This window comes from Microtus pennsylvanicus, chromosome 7, assembly GCF_037038515.1.
Source record: "Microtus pennsylvanicus isolate mMicPen1 chromosome 7, mMicPen1.hap1, whole genome shotgun sequence".
NCBI lineage: Eukaryota > Metazoa > Chordata > Mammalia > Rodentia > Cricetidae > Microtus > Microtus pennsylvanicus.
Window position 1 is genome coordinate 33,435,209 of NC_134585.1, and position 16,373 is coordinate 33,451,581.

Consider the following 16,373-nt stretch of genomic DNA (forward strand, 5'->3'; position numbering starts at 1 on the left):
TTTGTCCTATTACCTGTAGGCACCTACCCCCCCCCCACACTCTTCTGTTTTTGTTAATACATGTTCAGGTTTTTGTTTGTTTTTGTTTTTTTTAATTGTCCAACCCTTAGGGAAAGGGACCAAGTCCTTGGCTCAGGAGCAAATTCTATTTAAGTTGGCTGTAACATTCCCATTTGTCTTAGTTTGGGCTTTTATTGCTTTGAAGAGACACCATAACCACAGTGATTCTTACAAAGAAAACATTTAATTGAGAGTGGTTAGCTTCCAGTTTCAGTCCATTTGTGAACAACACTGGGGAGAGTGGTGGCATGAAGGCAGAGACGTGCTGGAGCTGAGAGTGCTATATCTTGCAGGCAGCAGGAAGTCAGCTGACTGTCACAGTGAGGAAAACTTGACCAAAGCCGGCCCTCATAGTGACAGAAGGTGTGACCCAGATTAAAGGTGTGCCCTCCATCCTCAAGGTCTGGATTAAAGGCCTGCGTCTTCTAGTCTACTCCAACAAGGCCACACCTCCTAATAGTACCACTCCCTGTGAGTTTATGGGAGCCAAAAACTTTCAAACTGCCACACCATTCTTGTTTGGGGTCAGTTCACAGGTAAATATGACCCAGTGTAGCTAGGAGTATGAGGACAGGTCAAAGAGAGTTTTAGGGGAGGAATTTTTTTCCCTCCATTATTGTTAAACATATGAAAGAAGCACCCCCCCTTCCATGCTCAATATTGTATTGGCATCAGGGGTGCCGTGGCAACCATCCCATCAATCAGTGAGGAGTGCTAGTCAGAAGATAAAGCCAGGGCACTCTGCCTAACAGCAGAAAAATAGAAAGGATCCATGCCCTTGGCAGCTCACTAATCCCAACACTGCTATATTGTAACCTGTGCTACTACGTGTACTATGGTCCTGTAGTGCCTGTACTACGTGTACGACGACGGTACTATGCTTGTAACGCACTCCAGCACTATGCCGGGCAAGGGGCTGGTGATTGAAACACACACATACACAGACAGAGACATAGACACTGGTCATCCTTGAATAACCCAAGAATGCCAAGAGTGCCAAGTTTATTGCGTTCTAGGACAGTTTATATAGTGCCTTCCCTGACCAATGGCCACACCCTAGCTCTCGGGATCCTTCAGCTGCAAGCCACCAGAAACCACTCCGCTGTCTGGTGCTCAGAGCAGCTGCAAACACAGGAAAACAAGTTGTTTTGCTCAGAGTAGCTGAAAACATTATAAGTTGTTTACTCTGGCAGGCAAGGGGGTCACAGGAAATTCAGGGTCTGGGGGTCCACAGTCCCCAACACTATACTGGTCAGGGCCTTTGTTAACAGCACTAGTTTTGTTCTCTTGATACTTTGTGGAATGCATGGTACTCTTCCTCCTGCTCCTTCCTTTTTCTGCCTGCAGCCTTGTGAGCACACAAACCACACATTTATCATATCTGAAACCTTCCCTCATTCATGACTTGGGCATAAGCCTGTGATTCCCAGTCTGCTGTCCCTACCTCCTCACTCACTGAGACATCTGGGTTTCTTCCTTTCCCTTGGAATGCTCATATCTCTTCCCCTTCCTCTCCATCAGTAGAAAGATTTCTACCAAATCCATGTATGCTCTCATACATATAATCCTCACCACTTAGCTACCTCCTCTTGGCTCAGGCCCTTGTCATAGTTTGAAAACTAAGACTATTGCCACCTATGTAGTTTTCTGGTTTTTGATCCATGGTGTCAGCAAATTAAAATGTTAAAATTTGATCATGAGACAAGGGAGATGGCACAGTGGGTAAAGGCCTTACTGCCAAGCCTGATAACCTAAGTCCAATCAATGTTGTCCACATGATGGAAGGAGAGAACAGACTCCCAAAAATTGTCCTCTGACCTCTATACTCATGCCCCTCACAGATAGATAAATAAATAAAGTGTAATTAAAATTTCTTTTAATTTGACCATATTATTACCCTCCTCAAAAAAGTTCTGGTGCCTTATGATGAATGGTAAATTTCTTACATTTCTTACACCACATATGTAGAAAGCTACAGACAATATCTTAAAGTCAGTGTGGTCTTTCTAACTCTGGGCATGTTATACATACATACCTTGAAAATCCTCCCTTTTGTTTTTTAAAGACTTCATTTTAACTTTTAGCAAGCATGTGTGTCTGTGTACATATGCATTTGAGTGCAGGTGCCCATGGAATTCAGGCACTCTAGGATCCCTGGACCTGGAGTTAACAGGTTGTGAGCTGCCTGGCATTAGGTGCTAGAAACCAAACTCTAGTCCTCTGAAAGTAGAAAATGCTCTTAACTACTGAGCCATCTCTGCAACTGCCCTAAAAGCTAAGTCTCTTACATCTAAACCTTTCTTACATGCAAAATGGTAGAACAAATGATCATTAAGTGATAAACAGGTTTAACAGCTATTTTTTTTTACGTTTTGATTGTGTGTGTGTTAAGGTCAAAGGACAACTTGTGGGAATTTGATTCTCTCCTTCCACCATGTGAATGTCAGAATCTTTTCACCTTGTTTTTTTGAGACAAGAATTCTGTCACTGAACCTGGAGCTCACCCATTTAGCTAGACGGCTAGCTAGAAAGCTTCAGGCATCCTTCCTGCCTCTACCTCCTTAGTGCTGGATTATATATGGCCAGCTTTTTATGTTGGCCCTAGGATCCAAACTCAGGCTCTCAGCCTTAAACAGCAAGTGCTTTATCAACTGGGCCAGTCATCTACCCAGAGCCTTGTAGTTTATTATAAACTATCTGAAATCAACAGGCACTATAATGATTCAGTCCTATTTCTTTAGCTGTCATTTCCATACATAAGGACACTCTACAAAAACTAGCTCACCATTGTTGATAGAATAAGAAAATTATCATTAAGTACAGAGTGCCTATATACCTCTGGTTCAATCAGTGCTGTAATTGTTCAATTGTAAATGAGAAAATGCTACCCGAAACTCCTTAAAGCAAAAAGAAGACTGTGACTTAGCTGCCACTGCAGACATGCAGGTCCATATTATCCAATGCTCCCAGGACTCCTGTGTTTCTCAACTTGCTCACTCTCTTATTCTCTCATTACCGATACCTTTTCCATAAAAGAATGAGAACAGCCCTGCTGACTGCTTCCATTACTGTTTGTAGCCTTCTTCCCTGGGAGACACTAGCTTCTGTTTCTCTAGTCGAAAATATCTCAGGATAGAGCAGCTAGATTCATTGTCCAGTCTCTGAAACAGCTGTACAAGAGGCATGTATCAGTGGACATAATACTAGGAGCCATTCTTAAGTTTGTCAGGATTTCATCAAGAGAGAAATCATACAGTGGGCAGCTGTTCCTATTGAAGACCACCATAGACACCTTCTCATATCCCTGATGACCAGTTTAGTAGAGTTCATACCTGTTTTGTAAAACAAACCTTCACAGCTAGCACAACCAGTATTGTTCACACAGAGGTGAGATGAATCACCACCTAAAATTTGGTTTGAATGTCAAGACTGATGATATCACACACACATACCCCAAGAGGATATGAAAAGTTCATCATACAGATATTTGTTCAATTTAGGATAGGATTATTATATATCACACACACTTTTCTTTCTTTCCATGAAACTAACAGTCTTTGGCTGGTGGACTTTGACCTTTGGCTAAATGGAAAAAAATTATTTTTTATATTCTAAAAAGCAACATCATATACAACTTTTTAGCCTTTTAAAGAGTTCTTTATAATGGATATGGGCAACTGAGAAAGTGGTATTTAAATTATAAGAACATACCCTATAACTAATTTTGTTTAAACAAACACCAATAAAAACCCTCAAGAATAACTGTTTAGTCTTAAAAAAGGGAAATGATTGCATAAAAAGTGATAGTAATCAATTATATTTAATCATAATGTAGCCGAAGTACCATTTTTCACTTTGAAATGAGGGTGTGAGCTAAGTGTGCTGATGAACAATTGATACACAATTACATGATTTTTTTTACCTATTCCAAAGATTATATGCATAATTACAGTCATTACCATGTGCTCAGACAGGAATATACACTGACCTGTTAAAAGTGGTCATGGGAGTTATATCACAAGGAACTTTCTTTGCTGTAAACTGAAACTTTTCATGAGTGAGCACTGCATTCTGGTGTTCTGGTGTTGTGTTGTTTTTTTTTTTTTCCCTTCCATATAGCAAATTGTGGTTTATCTTGTAATCTTTGTATGGTTCTCTCTTAACCTAGCATAAGTTTAAGTGTCATTGATTTGAAAATGTAATTAGTACTGTGATATATATATAGCTGTAGGCAAGCCTATAGGGCATTTTCTTAATTAGTAACTGATGGGGGGCAGCTCATTGGCTGGTCGTCCTGGGTTCTATAAGAAAGCATACTGAACAAGCCAGTAAGTAGCACCCCTCCATTGCTTCTGTATCAGTTTCTGCCTCAAGGTTCTGGCCCTGTTTGAGTTCCTGACTTCTTTGATGAAGAACTGTGATGTGGAAGCATAAGCTGAATAAACCCTTCTTCCCCAGCTTGCTTTGGTTATGGTGTTTTATCACAGTAATAAAAAACCCAAAGTAAGACATGTACTCTGAGTAACATAGCCAGCCTCCCTTTTCCTTTTTCTGTATTTTGTGTATTGTTTTCAGTTCCTTTTGGAGTTGGGTTTGAAGCTGGAACTTTGCATACACTAAGCACACTCTCCACCACTGAATCACATCTTTGAACTAGCCTGGGCTCCCTTAAATGTGCTTAGAGCATTTACATTAATTTACACTTAAGCAAAATTATGCAGCAAAGGTCTGTTTTTTTTTTTCGAGACAGGGTTTCTCTCTGGCTTTGGAGCCTGTCCTGGAACTAGCTCTTGTAGACCAGGCTGGTCTCGAACTCACAGAGATCCACCTGCCTCTGCCTCCCGAGTGCTGGGATTAAAGGCGTGCGCCACCATCGCCTGGCGCAAAGGTCTGTTTTATAGTGTGCTGAATATCTGATAGAATCTGTTACACTTTTCTATCCAGAAACACTGAAAACATAGCCCCCAGCACTTGTGTGTGTTCAGCATTTTGACATTGTAATGCAGCATTACCATGTACAGAGTTCATGCTCAAGAACTGAATGAACAATTGGGTTATCAAAATATCAGGGACTTCAGTGTTCTAAAGTAAGTTTATGTGCTGGGCACACTGATAGCTATTCTCTCATGACTGAGGCTGACCAGGTGCTGTGTCTGCCTTCTGCTACCCAGCATCCTGAGAGAGGCTAGGCCTGCATAGCTGTAGCCCAGAAAGAGATCTGGGATCAGAGTACAATTTCTAGTGAATGCACATGACCCAGAGTATATTTTACAAACCATTGTAAAGTTTAAGAAGGAAAGGCATAATTCTGGCCATCGTAAATATTAGGGGCCATCTAACAGAATGAAGCATTCTGAAGAAACCACAGTGGGCCCTCAAGCAAGTCTCAGAGCCTTTGCTGAAGAGAGAAGAAAGGAGACGTGCTTGGCTTTTATTATATTTCAGGTTAAGGTGATGGTAAGAGTGTGGACTTTTGGTCTTCTCATTAGCCATGAAGGCATGTAGAACCTTTTTTGCCCCTTGCCTGCATGTGATGCAGGAGGCAATTGGGGGATCAGTGAGGCTTGAAAGCTGCCGGCATTCTAGTATCAAAAGTGGAGTTCCATTCATGACTACCTATGACATCTTCCAATTTCAGGCCCCTTAATGAGGCTGTAATGAGACATTTACCTTGCTGCTTCCTGGGAAACCTGCTACTAACTGTGATCACTACTGTCATCATCTCTACCATCCTCTATAGTTCATTTCACAGACATTAAATTAATGGTTTGATGACATGGGCCTTTTTTTTTCTTCTTTAAGATTTACGTGTGTAGTGTTTTGCCTGCATATTATATATATGAACCACATGTGACCTGGTACTTGAAGAGGTCAGAAGAAGGCATTGGATCACCTGGAACTGGAGTCACAGACACTCATGAGCCACTGTTTAAGTGTTTAGGTGCTGGGACTACTAGTGCTCCTAACCACGTCTCCAGCCCCCAATAGACTTTCCTTGGCTTTCTTTTTTTTTTTTCAATGAAATTTATATCTTTGATGTTTAATTTCTATTTCCTCCCCTCTCCCTCTCCTTTCCGGTTTCCAAATAATGTTGTGCAGCAGTCTGGGCACTGCTGACCTCCTTTTCTCCCTTCATCCAAATTGTTTATGCCAGTGTTCTTAAATGTTTTCTGTTTCTATAACAACACCTTTCTTTCAACATTTACTGGAAACAGTAAAAGATGTTTGGCATAGAAACTTGGTTCACTGAATTCTTTGGTTTATATAATTATTAGGTGCAGAAAAATGGCTTCAAATATTCAGTTTAAAATCATTACTAATTGACTTTAATGTGTACATTGAATATGTTGTTGCTAGAAAAAGGACTCTTGTCAAAATAAGTTCAATATATAAAAGGTATTTCTCTTCAGTTACTTTTTGGTGTTTCAGGAAAATCAAGGAGCCTCCTTTTTCCAAGTTGTTTGGTACCTTGTAGTTTTTCCACTGCTAATTCTTAGTCTCACACAAGGGTTTATGACGTGTTTGTGAAAACTGTAAGGTTTTCTGTGATTGAGTAGTACAAAGTGCTGAGCTGATTTGGACCAGCTTCCTGCCTATGGCAGGAATTCCATTCAACAGAATGCTGTGTTATTCACACTCATGAGGTTTGTCTAAGGGCATTTGGGAAACCATTTGTGCAGCTGTTTCTGCTAGTGCAGTGTCATCTTACTGTGACATAGGAAGTGTGCCACTGACCACAAAGCTGCAGCTTACTTTCCAAGCTGCTCCATTTCCTCGATGTTTCCTCCCAATTCTTTGGAGCCTTAGATGCCTCTAGAATCTCGACAGTCATTTGTGCTGGTCTTGAAACATAGAGAACAAATGCCTGATAGCTTCAGCTGTGTTCATCTAGAAATACCTCCCAATGTTCCCTTTGACTTCTCTGTCTGGAGCAGCCAATAATGGAAACAAACAGGCCAAGAGTCTGGGCATCTGTTTAGTTTTATTTTTAAATTCAACTTGGCTAGTCAAGATCACACAGTTGTGGTAGACAGATCTGTGAAATGTTTGGCAGAATTTCAGGCTTCTAATATACTTATATAGACCTCTTAACTTTGCAGTCAGACACTCATCCAGGTATTGCTGCAACTAAGGTTCTGTCTAAATCACATGGTCTTTAAAATGGAGGGTTGTCTGGGTAGGCCAGACCTTGACCCAGAGCCTTCAAAGTCTGGCTTGAAAACCAGGAGCCAAGTGTTGGATATTTGAAGGAGAGGAACGTGGTGTAAAGTTTCTTTTTGCTGGTTTTAAGGTAGAGGTGCTAGATGACAGGAGATTTAGAGCAGCATGAGCTGTGCCAACAAATTAAATGCATTAGCTGTGGACTTTGCATTCTGCCTGAGAATTCGGCCTGCTAGTAATTTGCAGAAGCCTTGTGAAACCCTGAGTAGATAAACCAGCCAGTCTTAAAGTAGTACAGTAATACTTGGTTATCTTTAACCGCTGAGCTTGATGTAGCATAATGAAGAATGTGCTGCCTACTGGCAAATAAGCATTCTCTTTTCATGGCCCAGAGTTCTCTCGTGTCACCAAGAGGAGAGGACAGCCTAGACAGGGAAGGCTCTTCCTGCAGTGTACCCTCTACTTCTTGTGTTGACTGCCCAGAGCTTGAGAAAGTCTGTCTTACGTGAACATACATTCGTACAGAAGCCAGCTGTGCTCCTTCTGCCATCTTCTCTCTGTCCGCATTATTCCTAATTCCCATAACCTTTCTCTCAGCAAGGGTTTATCTCTACTTTTCCTTCTTGATGTCTCAAGAAGAAGACAAAGCCAGGTACAGCAAAATTGTGAATCAAACCTTCTGATCAACAGGCTCCTGGAACTGCCACACTTGCTTCCTTATGCTCTGTCTTTTTGTCCTCGATGAGATTGATTATACTAAAGTTGGACAAGAACAAATATAGAAAAAAAATGACTAACAGTCATTTAGCCTTCAGTCTGTTTAAATTGTAGAGTAACAACTTCTTTTCCCAGAAAAAAAATACATATGGTGGTCTTTGAGGATGTAAGGAGAATGTGTTTATTATTCCAGACTGTTTTACTTAAATGCCTAGAATGCTATGGAAAGACTTCTATACTGTACTGATTGATGTGGGATGTCCTTCTGTATATGTGTTGCTTTTATTGGTTAATAATAAAACTGCTGTCTTACAATCTGTGTTAAGGACAGAATGTCAAGCCCTGTTCTGAGTTTCTTTTTGTTTAAGAAGGGAAAGGATCCCAAGATGGAAGGAAGACTAGTTACACACACACAAACATACACACAAAATCTTTTGACTTACTTCCCCGTGTTTGTGAGCATTCCAAGACAGTGCTTAGACCAAACTATAACAGGGCAAGAGTATCTTCCTAGATTGTAACATATAGACCAAAACTTTGGAAGTTCTGAGAGAAAAGTTGGAAACATAAACCTTTCTGCATTTGGTTAAGGAGCTGCTCTCCTTGCTTCAGTCCAGACAGCCTTCCTATACCATAGTCTCCGATTCCCTGCTCTCACTGCCCTTTGCCCCTTTACTTTTCCTATCTGCCAGTTCAGGCAGCCTTCTGTTTTCCCCAAAGATTTCTTGGTGGAATTTATTCATTTGGTTTTCAGTATTTCTTAGAATATTTTTAATTTTTTAAAATTTCATACATGTGTACTATATTTACATTATTTCCACCTTTCCTTCTCTCCTTCCCAACTCTTCCTGTGCCTCCTCCACTTCCTCCCAAATTCATGACCTCTTTAATGATTATTGAAATACACATATCACATGTATTTCAAGTCACAGAGTTCATCTACTGTTGCTCATATTTATATGTGTTTAGGACTGGTCATTTGGGATTGGATAGTGCTTCAAAGGGTTCATTCATGGAGAAAACTGATTCTCTCTCTTGGCACCCGTTGATTGTTGTAGTTCTTCTTCCGGAGTGCCAACTGGTAGAGTCGTTGTGCTGGTTTTGTTTAGGTTTTGTTAAGATTTCATTAGTGTAGTGTCTCTGTCATACATATATAGAAAACAGTATCTCACAGCAGGTATACTTGGCCTCTGGTTCTTATCATTTTCTACCTGCTCTTTGCTACATTCCTTGAGCCTTCATTGTAGGGGTTGTGTTGTCTAGATGGGTCCATTAGGGTTGGGCACTCGATAGTCAGTTGTTCTCTACGTTTTGACCCATTCTAGTTGTACCTCTCTAGCTTAAGCATTGTAACGTTTGGGAAGCAGTAGTTGAGGGGAAGAAGACTAGCCTGTGTGTACTAACATAATTTATCATCTTTGAAAGAACCTAAAGCCCCTAATTCATTCTCTCTCTCTCTCTCTCTCTCTCTCTCTCTCTCTCTCTCTCTCTCTCTCTCTCTCTCTCTCTCTCTGAGACAGGGTTTCTTTGTAGCTTTGGTGCCCATCCTGGAACTAGCTCTGTAGACCAGGCTGGCCTCGAACTCCCAGAGATCCGCCTGCCTCTGACTCCCAAGTGCTGGGATTAAAGGCATGTGCCACCACTTCCTGGCCTCCTAATTCATTTTCTTAAATTAGTGAAAATTATCAAACTATTTTTTGGTTTATAAATTTTCCCAAATAATAAATTAGAGTCAGAGAACTGAATTGAAGAGAAGATAGGGATAAAGCGTCATGATAAACACTATGATGCAAATGCAAAGCACAGTTCTGGCTGTGTTACAATTTGAGGTTTATGCACAGACATTGACTTTGAATTGTAAAACAAAATTTCAAGAAGTATGGCCTGGAAGGGTTACACAGGGAAAGTATCTTGTAAAAGAAAGATGGATCTGAATTAGAAAGTGAGTGTGGCCTAGAGGACAGGGAAGACTGCAGAGGAACTTGGGGTCCTTCACATCCTGACTCAGGTGGAAGTCTAGATTGTGAAAACTCTGTCAGTTTACTTATTTGGGTTGAGAATATCAGGTTCTAAAGCACATTTTCATACTGGAAGAAGCAGCAAGCGTGTGCATGTGTGTGCCCATGCATAGCTGCTACTTACTGAAGCATATGGGCATTGCGGAGTAAGGACATGGCATGTCCTCTGTCTTCAGAGTGCTCTTGTTCTTTTCAGGGAAATAGGACCAATGCCACTGAGATTATGAGAGAGCCCCGAAGAAAAGAATTCTGTGATGCTTTAGAAGCTAGGAAGATGCACAGATAGCTGCAGAAGCACCAGTTAAACTCATAGTAAAATTTTGCTTTTAAGGAACACCAAGGAGAATATTAAAATAGACCTGAGCCATTGAGTATGTATTTCATATTGTTCCCTTAAGAAGAGGCAGTTCAATGTGAGTGTTAGTTCATGGACTGGATGCAAATTCAGGTTCAAAAAATGAATATGGGCAAGTTATTGAAGCCTTTTTTTTCTATTCCAGTGTCCTCTATTAAACAAGAATAACAGAAGTCCCCGATTCATTAGATCTTTTCATACAACCTGTTTGTCTCTGGAACTTGGGGAGAGGACCTGATTCACAGTTAACAGAGAGGCAGGATGGTGTTATAGAGAGGAGAGATCAGACCACATTTCCAGATATCAGACCACATTCCCAGGCTGGCTTCCTCACCAAACTGTAGGCATTATTCAGCTAAAACTTATTTCATTGAATTGTAGCATCTGACTTAGTGTATCATACAGAATGACACTCAGATATTTGTTGAGTCGACTAAATGTATTTTACTATTTACTGTGTTTGCATATGAATTTACCTAATAATTTTATGTTTGGCTTTTAAGCAACTAGTGATTATCCTAAAAGTTAGAAGTATCTTTGAATTATTTCTGACAGTTTTCTTTTTACTTTTGCAGGCCAGTTGGAATGCCAAAAATGGAAAAAGTCTACTTACATAATCCTAGTTCTGAAGAAACTATTACTTTAGTATCAATATCTGCTACAACATCACATTTCCATGCATCATTTTTTCAAAATAGGGTAAGCTTTTCCACTGTGGTTGGTATCTCTCTTGTTTGAAATGGAAGTTCTGCATTTTTATTAAGTTTACTTTGCTATAGTTAAAGTTAAATTTCCCTACTTTCTTAGATGTCAGTTTGTCTCCTTTCAGAAAAACCTAACTTTCTCGTAGCCAGTTCTACAGGCAGGTCCTCAGGACTGAGTGAAGGTTCTGTTGCTGTGTAATAAGTTAGCGGGAACTGAATGGCTTAAGCTAGTGCTCACTTAGAAACAGTTTATAAGGCCAGTGAAGTGATGCTCAGTGTATCATAAGAATTATGATGGCGCCAGGCAGTGGTGGCACATGCCTTTAATCCCAGCACTCAGGAGGCAGAGGCACGCAGATCTCTATGAGTTGAGGCCAGCCTGGTCTACAGAGCGAGTTCCTGGACAGGTTCCAAAGCTACAGAGAAACCTGTCTTTAGGAGAGAAAAATGAATTAAAATAGCCTGGGCTCATTCCCTCTTTGCCTAGAGACTGAGAGGAAATGCACCTCTGTACTCATTCAAGTCTTTAGTGGAATCAAGTCATTTTTGTTTGCAGAATGGAAGCCCCTATTTTCTTGCTGATCAGGCCCTCACTGAGCTTAATGCTCCTATGGGCTCTTCCATTTTTGTAAGCCAGCAGCAACATGTCATTCCCTCCTTGTGCTTCTTTTCTCCCTGGCTACTGCATCTGCCACTAGTGAAGTAAACTCTTGGCATTGGTTCAGAACCACTGAGATAGTCAGCTGACCTGTGTATACCTGCAAAGTCCCTTTTACAATAGACAGCCACAGTCATCGTGGTCACCATGTCACGATCATGGTGGAGCTCTGTGTACCATGTGTATCCTCCAAGCTTTTACCCATGATGTTGGTAGTAAGATGTGAAGCTGTTATTCAAGAAAGAGCCTTTCTGATCAAAACAACAGAAAAAGGAACTGAAGTAAGTTTTTTTTTAAATTAGGTGATACATTGTTTTAATGTGTAGGCTTTCAAAATAGTGAATAGGAATTTCATTAAAATGAGGAGAAAGTAAATAAATGGATTCTAATTTCATCTTCCCAGGGTTTTGTTGACTGTTGAAGGGCAGTGACTAAGAAAATGAACGTATTTTGTAACACAAGACATTTATAAACTACTGGTTAATTTCATATTAGTTGTTCAGTGTTTTACATTTCTCCTCTTTAAAATCCTGTTTTGTCATGTGTTTTTATTAGCAGCTTCTGTGGTTAAAAATGGCTGTGGTTTAAGTTTTTTCTACCTCCAACTTTGAAGTATTTTCAAAATAAAGCATATTGCTTTTGATAATAAGAGCTTAATTTGTTTGTAATTTTCATGGAAAATATCCCTTTTCTTAAAGTATTTCTTAAATTTTCCTTGAGTTATTCTTGTTTTTTTCCTAAAAGATATTTCACATTTTTTAAATTAATGTATCAGTGGTCTCAAGACAAATAACAAAATTCTAATACCGAGGGAGACATGAGTATATAAAGTAAGAGGTAGAGCTCAGAGGGTTTTGCTTTGGTTATGAGTAACGTGAGTAACTTGCAAGAGTTTAATTTGCCCAGTGTTTTGCCTCATACTTTGCTGTGGCATTATAACACCTGTGTTCATTCGCCCTCTCCCCGCCCTTCCCCCTCTGTGTGTGTGCGTGTGTGTGTGTGCGCGCACACACACACACGCGCGCGCGCGTAAACAGAGATTTCATGTACCACCAGTATGCAGACATGCTAGGTTGGAAGGCAAGGAAAAATGGAAACAACCCTAAACTAGTGGCTTGATTGTGCTATACTTAGATAAATGAATAGTTAATAGTTTGTTGACTGGCTTCACTAATTCAAGTGATCCTTTGCTGTTTCTAAGTGTCTCAAGCTTACCTTGGCCGAGGGCACGGCTTTCATCCTTTCACTTCATCCAATATTGTCTAGACCAGGAGTTGGCAACTAGGTAAACAACCCAGGGGCTGCGGTGTTTGGGAGCATACAATCCGTCCAGTTGAGTAGCTCCAACATGGCTTTACTTGACTGTCTTGTGGGAGTTGGTGCAGTTCTGATTTTTCAAGGCAAGTCAGAAATAAGAATCTTTATGTATCTCCCAATTTTCCCACATTGGAAGTGAGTTGAATTTTAGAAAGACAGGGTAGACTACATAGCATAAGCTTTTTTTTCTGCCATTTTGACACTTCTGATCTAGACTCTCTCCCAGAGAATATTTCTGCTGATGAACTTTATGTAGAGAACAGACTTTCTGGAAATTCCTTGAAAAGATAAATTGTGTACGTATTCAGAATCAGTTCCAGGAAGCGGAACTAAGCAGTGACTGTCAGGACACCCATCACAGTCTCGCTGTAGATGCCTTCAGGTTCAGCTTTAAGAAGATAAACTCCCCACCCCCAAAAGATCGCCAAAATTGGTGTGATTTTTTTTTTTCTTTCCTCTTGTCCCTTGTGCTTTCTATCCTTTTTCTCATGGTAAGACAGACTCCAGAATCTCAGGCGTGAAGGGGAGAGACAGGGTAGAGTGACCTCATTTCCCTACCTCCTCAGTTTCAGACCTATAGTAAAAGCCATTGTGGAGGAATGAAAAGTGTTCCTCATACCCGAAAAACACACCCTTCCATTATGGACCCCTCAGAATCCCCCATCACATCTTATTTCTTTGGGGGAAAAATGTTTCTTATAACTCATGAAGCTTTTTTTTTTTAACTACCCAATACCGTCTCCGTATTAACCAACCCATAGAAAATAGGGAAAAAGAAGAATTATTTAAAAGACTAAGTTCTACATAGCTATATTTCAGTTAAATTTTCAGGCAAGCATAATTAATAAAAATGTTTCAGTTTACAAATAAAATGCAAAAAAATTAAGCTACCTTATTACACTTTAAATAATCTCATGGATTGAAGGCTATTGTAAGCATCAATGATTATTTTTAATTTGGTGTAGAAGCCTAAATATTTATTCCATTTTAGGTTAAACTCTGATATCCATGCATATTGTTGGGAATTGAGCACATGTGATGCTATAGCACATATGCTAGGATAGGGTATTGTACAGATAAAGAACCAATATACAGTGTGTTCTCTGTAAGAAAAGCATATTGTAGCACAGAATGCACCATTTTATGAAAAACAAAGGTTTCTGAGGGTTTCAGTATGTCAGTAAGAGCCAGGGTAAATAGATAGCTACACTGGTGTAGAATGACCTGAGAACATTAACCTTGGCTTGGAGGTGGTGGTGGTGCCGCCGCCTTTAATCCCAGCACTTTGGGAGGCAGAGGCAGGCGGATCTCTGTGAGTTCAAGGCCAGCCTGGTCTACAGAGCTAGTTCCAGTGCAGATTCCAAAGCTACACAGAGAAACCCTGTCTCGAAAAACCTATTGAGAGAGAGAGAGAGAGAGAGAGAGAGAGAGAGAGAGAGAGAGAGAGAGAGAGAGAGATCATTTACTTCTCTTCCTCACACATCTTTGCTGTGTGTTTGTAAGTATAATAAACTCTTACTACTTTTATAATTTACAACATGCAAGGAAATATAAATGTAAAAACCAGCTTTACCACCTATATAGAAGTAACAAATTTATTAATTTAACAGATATTACCAGGATTTATCACTGAACAAACAAGAGATCACTGCTCATGGCACTTGCCCCTAAAGGGGGGGGGTTGGTGACTTCAGCAAATATAATAAATATACTTTATGAGACTTTAGAAGACAGCATGATCTAAGAAAAAGAAAAGCAGTGGAATAAGGGGTTTATTGTTAAGGGGGATTGTGTTTCAAATAGTAGGCAGTGTTTGACCAGAGACTCTAATGAATGGTGGCTAGAGAAGAGCAGTCCCGAAAGAGCAGGTAGTGCAGAGACCCTGATGTGAAAGCTAACCCGGGAGGAAGAGGGTTCTCGTGTTGTGAGGGGCCCTGCACATTGTATGAGGCCTTGGCTTCTGTCCTTTCTAAAATTCGAAAGCAGCGAAGAGCGTATGCAGAAGAATGGAATGTTAAAGCTTATTTTAAAAGAGTCACTGTTGATCAAAAACAGAAGAAAGAGTAAGGGGAGAAATCAGATGTAGACCTGTTCTGGTCACCTGTGGTAACTTATGTATGCTTTGCTGAATTTACCGGACTCTGAGTGAGTCTTTCCAGTTCTTCTAGTTTTTAAATGTATGGGCATGGAGATGTATATAATGCCCTTTCTTGAAGGGAAGAAGTTGACATAATCAATTCTTTTGACAATTTTATACATATATAATTAGACTTTATTTACATATACCATGATGCTTTTCAGTTACATGCATTTTCTTGCAAATGTCATTAATTCGTTTTCCTTTACAGCTGAATAAAACTTGATTATCTATATATACCACATTTTTTCATCCACTCCCTCCTTGACAGACAGCCTGGCTGGTTCTATATCTTGGATGTTGTGAATAACAAAGTAGTAAACACGGCTGTGCTAGTTTCTCTGGTGTGCTGAGACTCCCTTAGATAAGAACCCAGCAGTGGTATCAAATGTTAGTTTAATCTGATTTCCCTAATAGCTACAACCATTTTCATTCTCACAGACAGCATATACATCTTCATCTTTTCAGCATCCATCCACACCAGAATTTCTTGTTTTTCTGACTTGGGTGAGATGGAATCTCACAGCAGTTGTAATTTGTATTTTCCTAATGGCTAAAGGTATTGAACACTCTGCCAAACATTTATTGATTAAATTTCTTTTTAGAAAAGACTATTCAGTTCAGTAAGTATTTATTGGCTAGATGATTTGTCCTTTTGGGTTGTTTGTTTGTAGTTCCTTATTAATCCAGATATTATCTGTTCAGTGTTTAAACTGGTAACGATTTTTATACATTCTATAGGGTATGCCTTCACTCTGGTAATTGTTTTAAGTTCATGCAGTCATTTGATAATCATTGGAGTTACTTGCTGTGCTATGGGCAGCCTTTTACAAAGTCCTTTGTTTATGCCTGTATGTCACAGTGTTGGGGGTGTTTTATTACTGCTTCAGTATTGTTGCTTGTTATAGATCTAGATTATTTATATCTTCTTGGTGTATGTTAGTAGGTCACATATATCTAAGAATTAATTTTTCTTCAGATTTATGATAAAGGTTTCAAAGTATTCCCCATTGGTTCTCTGAATTTCATCAGAATCTCTTGTGACATCCCCCCTTTCATCTCTAAGTTTGTTAGTTTAGATCTTCTCTCTTTTGGTTAGATTGGCTAGGGATTTATCAATGTTGTTTACTTTTCAAGAAGTGACAACTCTACACTGACTCTATATATGCTTATTTTAGTCTCCATTTTCCTTAATTTCCGCCCTGATCTTTCTTTATTCTTTCTTGCTATCTACTGCCTTTAGCTT

At 39.8% G+C, this 16,373-nt stretch overlaps 1 protein-coding gene across 2 annotated transcripts in view; it reads left to right on the forward strand.

Annotated features, from left to right (window-relative positions):
• The window catches only part of Tmem131 (transmembrane protein 131), a 154,825-nt gene that overhangs the window by 76,717 nt on the left and 61,735 nt on the right, over positions 1–16,373 (forward strand). For both annotated transcript variants that reach the window (XM_075980433.1, XM_075980432.1), the window contains exon 5: positions 10,887–11,010. In XM_075980433.1, coding sequence (XP_075836548.1) covers positions 10,887–11,010 — 124 coding nt within the window. The remainder of the gene's footprint in view (positions 1–10,886; positions 11,011–16,373) is intronic.